The 10,495-nt window shown below is 40.3% G+C and overlaps 1 protein-coding gene across 1 annotated transcript; it reads right to left on the reverse strand.

The window, feature by feature from the left end:
• Nucleotides 1-4,975: 4,975 nt before the first annotated feature.
• LOC138882962 (uncharacterized) lies at nt 4,976-5,644 on the reverse strand. The gene has a single exon (XM_070163611.1). The coding sequence runs from the start codon at nt 5,642-5,644 to the stop codon at nt 4,976-4,978; it is 669 nt and encodes a 222-aa protein (XP_070019712.1).
• Between the last annotated feature and the right edge of the window lie 4,851 nt (nt 5,645-10,495).

A 10,495-nucleotide genomic window follows, 5' to 3' on the forward strand; every position in this document is an offset into this window, starting at 1 on the left:
CCACATATGAGAATTAGTAAAGGTAGCCAAGCTGACAACCCTATCCTCCCATATCTCCTTTTTTCGATCTCTGCACACTTGTGAATGTACCATCTCCCCCTATACCATCATTGGGGATATCCTATATAGTTTGTGCCTATGTGTCTGGGTAGTTGCTGGATCAGAGCTTTGGCTAACACTTTTCAATCCCTCGGAAGTGCTAAGAGATTAAGAGGCCTTATCCTTGAGCTGGAATTGCCCCTATGGCCTAGACTAAATGGCTATCTGCTCCTCGTGAATAGAGGCTAAGTTTCCATCAGAACTTCCCTACGGTACTTAGGAACTAGACTCGGAGAGATCTGCACCTCTACCTCTGACTGTTGTGGCTTTCTTTCTGATGGTTTTGGGATGGCCAAGGAGCAAGGTACCTCGACCTCGACCTATAGAAGATTCATCTCTTCCCTTTGTAGTGTTGCCTTGTCCTCATGATCAAACAATTATCTGTATCAAAGCAAAGAAGATTATTAATTGCAGGTCATCATTAAACACATTCAAGACTTATGTATGCAAGGGGGAACAATGTGGACACAGTGAGGTTATGACTAACACACAGGTTTGCAGGTATTGGGTTCTGCGGTCCACATATTTTTTATGTGCGACTGCAAAATGGAAGTGAGAGACGCAAAATTTTGATGTGTGAACGCAGAATGGAACGACGTTCTGCACAATTGCAAGTGCATCCGCACTTTATACTATCAAACTTCAGAGACTTGGAAGCCTCTCTGAAGACAGTGCGATGGCCGTTTTGCATCCGTAGGAGAAAGCTGCAGCCCGCACATTTAAAATTGTGGCCACAGATGCACTTGCTTCACTAAGTTTCCTAGAAATCCTAATCTGCGGACCGCACAAATTTAAGTGCGGTTGCAGATTTTAAAAACAATGTACAGTTAAATTTGTCTACTTATATTTTTCAATTACTTGTACAAATAGACATGGAAACATGGTATAAACATAAAATTTCACTAATCAAATCCCATTAGAGAATGTATTATGATTACCCAATTAAGATCTACCCGAAATTGGCACATTGATGAACTTTAATAACAGATGGCCTAAAAAGAAACTAAAATTCTAAAAATTAAACTAACAAAAAAATTTACCCTGAAATGAAGCATACCAGAGAGAATGAGTGCATTGCGTGAATAAGCACATGTGGTTGTGTGCGGGGACAGTGAAAATCTCTCAAGAAAACCAATAGAGCAACAGTGTTTGTTAAGAGACTGAAAAATGATAAATGACTTTCAAACTTCTATTTATACCAAGGGTTTTTAAGAAGGCAAAGAGTTGAATGCGGTCGCATAATTCCATATGCAGTACGCACTCTGTGACCTAGGACAATTATCTCTTATCTTAATATGCGGTCTGCAAATTTTTTGGTGTGCCCGTAGATTTCACGCACGGTCGCAGACTAGCCTCCACATTGACAATCTCAAACTTCAGAGAGTTAACATTTTTACACTTTTCAATATTCCAATTGTGCGCTTCGCATGAGAAATGTGCAGCCGCAATTGCCCTCCTGCTGTGGCACACATAAATCTGCAGTCCGCACAGATAAAGTATGGTCCGAAAATCTTGAACACTTAGCCATTTTTTAGTCCTCCCTTCTTGCGAGTCACACTTAACCTTGTAGCACACTTCAATTCAAGTTAGAACACAAATAACACCTAACTATAAAAGAAAAAGGAAAAGAACATGGGTTTCCTCCCAAGAAGCTCCTGATTTAACATCTTGGCACAACACAAAATACCCTCAAGTGAAGTAACTGACCGCCACCATGTGCTATCTCCAACCTTGCCAAAGTGGTGCTTCACTCGCTGACCATTGATTCAGAATACTTCATTATTTTTGTGCTTCAAGTCTAATGCAGTGAAAGGTGTCATTCCAATAATTTCAAATTGGCCACTCCACTTGGATTTTAGCTTCCCCGAAAACATTCTAAACCTTGAGATAAACAACAATACAAGATCGTCCACCTTGAACTCTTTGTTCCAAATGTATTTTTCATGAAGATATTTCATCTTTTCTTTGAACAAGGATGAAATTTCATATGCATGTGACCAGAACTCATACAATTCATTCAAATATGCAAACCTCAAGTTAGCGGCTTCATCCCAATCAAGATTTAACTTCTTTAGAGGCCACATTGCCTTCTGCTCTAGTTCCACCGAAAGATGACAAGCTTTTTCGAATACCAACCCATATGGAGACATTCTGATAGGTGTTTTGTAAGCCCTATGATAAGCCTATAATGCATCATCAAGCTTCTTGGATCAATCCGTCCGATTAACATACACCATTTTAGACAAGATACTCTTTATCTCCTGGTTGGAGACTTCCACTTGCCTACTATCTTGTGGGTGATAGGGAGTCGTGACCTTGTGAGTAACACCATACTTGCTAATCAAAGTGTCAAACGTTTTGTTGCAAAAGTGTGACCCCCCATTGTTTATGATTTCACGTGAAGTACCAAATCTAGTGAAATATTCTTCTTCAAGAAAATCACTACACTCCTCACCTCGTTGTTAGGTAAAGATACGGCCTCAACCCATTTGGACACGTAATCCACCGTGACCAAGATGCAGGTGTTCCCATAAGAACTTGCAAAAGGGACCATGATGCCAATGCCGCAAACATCTAAAATATCAATCTCTAAGATGGTTGTGAGAGGCATTTTATTTTTCTTTGAGATTTCATTGGCCTGTTGATATTCATCACATCTTTTGACCAACTCACTAGTGTCCTAGTAAAGAGTAGGTCCATAGAAGCCATAACTAAGCACTTTGGCCGTCATTCTTTCTCCAACATGATGACCACCAAATCACGAAGAATGACAAGCCCCAAGAATATCACCTTGCTATTCTTCCGGTTCACATCTCCTAATGACCCCATCCATACAAATCCTAATAAGGTATGGCTCATCCCTATACTAATCTTTACAATACCTTTTGAGCTTATTCCTTTGACTTTAAGAGAACTTGTCAAATTTGCCAAGTGTGCTAACCATGACACCTCTTTCATTGAAATTTCCAATATTTGCTCAATGGGAAATGAGTCATTGATTTCAAGGTCATCATGCAACCTCTACTCCTCCTCTAAACGAGACAAGTGGTTCGCCACTTGGATTTTCACTACCTTTCTTATCTTGGATTTCAATAACAAATTCTTGTAACGAGAGTACCCATCTCATAATTTGAGCTTTGGAGTCCTTTTTGCTCATAAGATAACGAAGCACCATATGATCCGTGTGGACAATAACTTTTGCACCCATGAAGTACATGTAGAACTTCTCAATTGCAAACACATTAGCAAGGAGCTCTTTCTCTGTAACAGTATTATTGCCTTGGGCACTATTTATGGTCCTACTAGCATAGTAGACTGGATGGAAGTTGATAGTTACCCTAAAACAGCTTTAACCACTACATCCCTTGCATCACACATGAGTTCAAAAGGCACACTCCAATTTGGAGTTGTAATGATGGGAGTAGTTGTCAACTTGATCTTCAACAACTCAAAAGCTCTCATGCAATCATCATTGAAATTGGTCTTGGAATCATTCTCAAGGAGATTTCACAATAGGTTCACCACTTTAGATAAATCTTTGATAAACCGCTAGTAAAAACCTGGATGGCCTAGAAAACTCCGCACACCTTTCACCGAAGTTGGGAGTGGAATTTTAGAAATCACCTCAATCTTTACCGTGTCAACTTCAATTCCATTCTTTAAGTTTTTTTCTTCCAAGGACAATACCTTCCTCAACCATGAAATGTCATTTCTCCCAATTGATTACCAAGTTGGTTTCTTCACATCCAGCCAACACTTTGTTCAAATTTGCAAGACAATCATCAAAAGAATCCCCAACCACCAAGAAATCATCTATAAAAACTTCAAGGCATTGTTCCACCATGTCCATAAAAATAGCCATCATATACCATTGAAAAGTTGCTGGTGCATTGCACAAACCAAATGGCACCTGCTTAAAAGTAAAAGTACCATAGGGACATGTAAAGGTAGTTTTCTCTTAATCTTACGGAGCAATGAGAATTTTGTTGTAGCCCGAGTACCCATCAAGAAAGCAATAGAAAGAACGTCCGGCCAATCTATCGAGCATTTGATCTAAGAAATTAAGTGGAAAGTGATCCTTCCTTGTTAATTTGTTGAGCTTGGGGATAATCCATACACACCCTCAAACCGGTCACCGTTCTTTAGGAATCAATTCATTCCTTTTATTGGTGACCACCGTCAGGCCCCCTTTCTTTGGGACACATTCAACCGGAGAAGTCCATGAATTATCAGAGATGGGGTAGACAACCCTGGTATCTAACCACTTGATAATTTCCTTCTTGACAACTTCTTACAAAGCCTCATTGAGTTTTCTTTGATGTTCAATAGATGATTTGGCACCATCCTCCAATTTGATCTTATCGGCGAGGCTTATACCCTGAATATCCCCCAAGGTCCACCCAATAGCCTTTTTACTCTTTTGTAACACCGCCAACATGGAATCTACCTACATGTCAGTCAAACAAGAGGAAAGAATAACTGGTAAAGTAGAATAAGGGCAAAGAAATTCATACCAAAGATATGGAGGCAATTACTTCAACTCCAAGGTAGGTGGCTCTTCAATAGAATGCTTTGTAGGAGGAGTCTTCCTATTTTCAAGATCCAAGGACAATTTCCTGGGTGCATAGTCGTACGAATCCATTCCTTGCGAAGATTTCACACATTCCATGAAACCAACCATCTTGTCATCATCAAAGTTGAGCAAGACGACCTCCAACATATCACCAACATTAATAGCAGCACTTGTATCATCAACAATGACATTAGTCACCAAATCCACAGAAGAACACACCTCATTGCTATTTGGCAGCCGCATGGACTTACACAGATGGAATACCACTTTTTCATCACCAACTCGGAAAGTGAGTTATCCCTCTTAAACATCACAAAGAGCCTTACCCGTAGCATGGAAAGGTATCCCAAGAATAATTGGCACTTCATAGTCAACCTTACAATCTAGAATGACAAAGTTCGCCGGAAGAATGAATTTATCAACGTGAACCAAAACATCTTCAATCGCACCCAATAGCCTTTTCATGGTATGATCGGCCATTTTCAATTTCATAGAAGTGGGTATTGCTTTCCCAATCTCCAAAGTTTTGAAAATCGAATAGGGCATCAAATTTATACTTGCCCCAAGATCACAAAGAGATTTAGCGAACTCGGCACTTCCAATTGCACAAGGAATCATGAAAGCACCGGGATCCACTAACTTGGGATCCATTGAATGAATAATTGCACTCACTTGATGAGTGACTTTGATAGTCTCAAAATTCATTGACCACTTTTCGGTCACAAGATTTCTCATAAACTTTGCATAATAGGGCATTTGTTCCAAATCTTTGAAAATTGGCACATTGATTGAAAGACTCTTCATCATTTGACTGAACTTCTTGGATTGATTCTCACCACTTTTCTTTGTAAGTATTTGAGGGTATGGAGGTGGAGGCTTAGGAAATGGTGCCTTTTCCTTTTGCATTTCCAGTTCCGGTATGTCAATGATGTGTTCCCTAGACGAGTTCACATCCTCTTGAGTCTCTTCCATACTATCATCAAAATCAATCCGACCTTCCTCATTTAGTTGAACAACAATGTTTGGGGATCTCTTCTTCTTGCACTACTTGATCATTATCAACAAGTGACCTTCCACTTGAGGTAGGTGCTTTCCCGCCTCTTCCACTTCTTATGATAACCGTCATAGCATGCACCGTATTGTTACCATCCTTTGGGTTTACCACTGTATCACTTAGTAGTGCACCCTTAGGACGAGAATTTAGAGCTTGAGAGATTTTTCCCATTTGAACTTCTTGGTTGCGGATTGATGTGTTGTGTTAGGCAAGTTGGGCATCCGAATCGACATTATTTTTCATCATTTGCTTGAACATATTCTCAATACATCCCATCTTATTGTTTGAAGAAATTGAACCATGGGAAGGATAAGGAAGTTGGTTGTTTGGTTGTTGATATATTGGGGGCCTTTGTAAACCTGACCCCCGGCTACCTTGATTGTTACTCCAACCACCTTGATTGTTGCCTCCCCAATTTCCTTGGTTGTTTCCACTTTAATTTCCTTGATAGTTGTTGTTATACCAATTCCCTTTGTTGTTAGAATTCCAATTTCCATGATTTTTTTGGGATCACCACTGTTGTTGGATTGGGCGTTGAAATTATTTCTTTGCCCTTGAAAATTGTTCACATATTTCACTTATTCCTCTTGCTCATTATAAGAATAATCTTGCTCGAAATAACTATCATCTTGCACATAATTCTCCACTTGAGTTTGCACTTGTGGACCATTAGTCCTCCTCTTGTTCACCAAAACATTTACTCCCTCCATAGCGTGAACTTACTCAGTGGCTTGAACTTGATTAAGTTGGGCCTTTGCTAATTGTGCCATGGTAGTGGTCAAATTGGCAATGGCTTGCCCATGGTTTTGCTATTCTTTGTGAAGATGGATCATATTCGGATCACCTTTTGGGACATTGGCCCGGTATTTCTAAGCCGACGACGTTTCCTCCATTTCATCTAAGATTTCACATTTCTCCGTATAAGTCATAGTCATAAAGTTCCCACTGTTTAGTTGATTTCACTATACGTTGGTTGGTTGCATTAATCCCACGATAAAAGGTGTGTTGGGACATTCCTTAATCATTGTTCTATAGTGCTCCCATATTTCATGTAGTGTCTTATTTCACTCTTGCTTGAATACCAAGATCTCATATCGAAGTGTAGCCATGTGCCCGGGAGAGAAAAACTTAGCAATGAACATTTCCGCCAACTCATCCCAAGTGTGAATTGAATGGTTCGACAATCATTCTAATCAATCTAAAGCTTTCCCTCATAGAGAGAAGGGATAAAGCTTTAGCCTCAATGCATCCTCGAAAACATTAGTTTTCTTTCTTCCCCAACATGTATGCACAAATATCTTCAAATGTTGATAAGCATTTTCAGTTAGACCACCGGTAAAGAAACCATGTTGCTCGAACAAAGTGATCATCACATTGGTAATTTGAAAGTTGCCCACCCTAATATGGGGAGGGACTATTGCACTAGCATAACCTTCATTGGGAAATATCCGGTGTGGAGCCGATCGTGGTGGAGGTGTGGGTGGAACGGGTACGTTGTCATGTGGTACACGGCGTCTCCGATTGGCTTGGGGCTCGTGAGGTACCTCCTCACCGTCCAATTCCCCCAAGGGAAAATTTCCGAGCTTATTGTTTGCCATGTTTGTACCTATATTTTCTTAAACAAGTTAGTAACGAGAATGAGAAAGAAGATATTCCAAAAACACAATCAAATATATAGCTAACACCATTTTAATTCCCCGGCAACGGTACCAAAAATTGATCCGCTCCCAATCCACACTCAACAATTACTGGAAGAGGTCGTTGGAAGAATAGTACCATACCTTGAGTCGGGGTCGATTTTCACAGGGAGCTAACAATGGGTGTTAGAGTGTATACTTGATACATGAAGAAAAAACAACTTAAATACAGTTCCAATCACGTTGGTTTTGCAAATTACTTCTATAAACTACACTATCAATGCTCAATAAGAGAAATGAAACTAGAAATTGACTAATTGTTTTTAGTTGTTTTCAAATAGGTAAAAGGCCTAGGGATGTAACCTTTTCCTAAGTGTTTGCCTAATGGATAAATTATGTTAACACTTGTTTTATTGATCAAGGTGTATTATAGCTCTCAACTCTAAGTTACCCACTCAATGCCTCTCGGTCATAGAGTGATTTTGCCTGATTTGGCGTTCTCAAGCCCAAATGGGAATCAAGCTAGGTAGTTTATATGAGCTCAAGTAGGGTTTTTCTTATCTCTAGTTCAAACTCTTTAATTAGGCTAGTCAAATCCTTTACTAGACCAATTCATTATTAGCCAAGTTTTCCTAGACTAGGCCCCCCTTTCTCAAGTAAAGACCAAGTCAAAAAGGCATGAATGAAATTTGCAACCTTTATTCTAAAATTAAAGCATGAATAAAGCTAAATAAAAAATATTCAATCATAAATAAGCATTAAATTAAATACTCATAAAGTTTACATACTAGGGTTGGGTCACAACCCTATTAAATGCCTAGCTAGTCATAGTAGAAAATAAAGAAAACAAAGAAAAAATACAAATTAAACCCATAATATAAACTTAAAATGATAAACTATGATTTTGTTGTCCCAAAATGATTAAAAGTTACCTAAAATGATAAATTACAATGGCTACAGCTGATAAAACTTCAAAATATGACTTAAAATGTGATTCTTATCTATTTATAGTGGGCCAAAATTCACTAACAAAAGTGCCCCTCGGGAGATTCTGCGGCCGCAGAATTCAATGTGCAGTCTGCACATTTCTGGAGTCTTGTGAACCCATATCCGCTAGAATCAGTCATTATTTTGTATGCTCCTGTCGGTGTGTGAGGTTTCGTTGACCTGTTGTGCATCTTGTGAACCTGCATCCGCTGGAATCGGTCCAGGTGCGTTATCGGGGTTCTGTGGTGGTGCGCCAATAATTGGAACAACCATACCATTTTCTCTGTGGTTTTCAAGGTCGTCGTTCTCAACTCTGTTCACTAAGCCAAACATTTTTACCTGACATCGAAGATCTTGGACAAGAAAAATGTGAAAGATAACTTGTGTTGTGTACCGAAACCAGCAAGAAAATAATCACTATTATTTTTAGCCCCACGGTGGGCGCCAAACTGTTTACCATGAAAATGGTAATAATAATTAAATTTATTTATGGGACTCTAAAAAAACGTGATCTATTTTTATGCTAGTTGTTTAAGCAGTTGATGCTAGATGTGTGGAGATAAAAGATAAAATGCGACCTAAAGTATAGTTATAATCAAACCGAGGGGTTAGCTATTCGAGCGTCGGACTGACCGATCAGGGGCCTCTAGGTCGATGCTTGTGCTCGGGCTCGAGCTATCAGAGATAATCGGGAAGGGGCTAACAGTTAGGATATAATCAAGGGAGGCTCTTTATGGCCAATGATAAGCAATAAATGAAGAACAAGTATGCAGGCAATAAATGTGAGCAATGATACCAAGCGAATATGTTAGATAGGAAAGAAAAAGTTCTTGTATATTTCGTGTAGAATAGTTGGAGAAATAGCAGAGCCAGTTTACAAAATGGCAAGGATCCCCTTTATATAGGAGGGGAGTTCCAAGATAGTACGAAAAACATTAATTACAAAGATATGGAGATGGGACAGCTAGACGCAACACCCTAATGCAGATACTGGGTAGGCCGGCTGTGTAAGACTTAGGCGCGTTCCCTGGGAACTTCCCATTTTTATTCTATCCTCGAGCGATATTCCCTTAAGGTCGGGCCCCGATGAGTTTTGGAGGAGGGAACTCGGTCACAGAATTTGCATCCTTGAGGCCTCGAGGAATTCTTCTGAAACGAAATAATATCAAGAAATTGGACCCTCTGATTTTGCCGCATACAGATAGTCTCCGCGTTTCCTAGAATGAAGTGATGGGAAATGATTCTGATACCCAACTACTCGGTCTTCAAGTGACGATGTCATGCTGATGACGCAACCTATAGTGTCTTTTCGATGCCATTCAATGCGCTATCAATTCCCGTTCTTCAAAGTGATAGTAGCGTTGTCGATTCAATTCTTCAAGAATGTGTTAATTGTACCTTCCGGTCAGTCTTCTGAAGGCATTGATGGCCGTGTCATTATCACCCCCTATAAATGGGGGTATTCTGGCGTTATTTCTCTATTCCAAGTGCCTTCCTCCATTCATTCGTCCCTTTCTTCTCGCCATCTTTCTTTATTTTTGATCTCCATGTTTGGAGTTCACGATCGTAGGGTTGTTTGGTAGCATTCCCATCAACTGTGTGGCGGCCTTCTGCCTGAGCTTCCTTTTGTCGAGCGAGATCATACTATCTTGTCGTTGATATTGTTGTTATTACGCCTACTTCTGTTGACCTTATTGGCTCGTGATGATGATATACGAGGGATCGAATTTCCCTATTTTAGAAACTTATTCGGACTATACACCGCTTCTCAGGGGGCGCTCGGATTATACATCGTTGCTCACGTTCATACCCCAGCTCGGCGTGGCGCATCACCCCGGGCTGGTAGTTTGCATGGCTCAATGTCCCGAGAAGTGAATTTAAATTAGTCGTGCAAGCGAAGCCGACGTTCTCTAGGTCCGCTGCCTCTCCGAAGTTCTCTTGGCCAGTAAGGATCCTCGACCTTTGGCGGGTTATGGAATTTTCTCATCCCCCCTGCTTCTCGACTTATCCTTTGGGGATATTAGTGTGGAAGGCTGGGATAAGGCTTCTGAGGAGACAACACTTCAGATGATATTGTCTTTGAGGACGCATGCCCGGAGAGAGGATGTCTGAAGGCGTTGTTTCAGGAGGTGGACCTTCGGGAGT

This window comes from Nicotiana sylvestris, chromosome 12 (assembly GCF_000393655.2).
Source record: "Nicotiana sylvestris chromosome 12, ASM39365v2, whole genome shotgun sequence".
Classification (NCBI taxonomy): domain Eukaryota; kingdom Viridiplantae; phylum Streptophyta; class Magnoliopsida; order Solanales; family Solanaceae; genus Nicotiana; species Nicotiana sylvestris.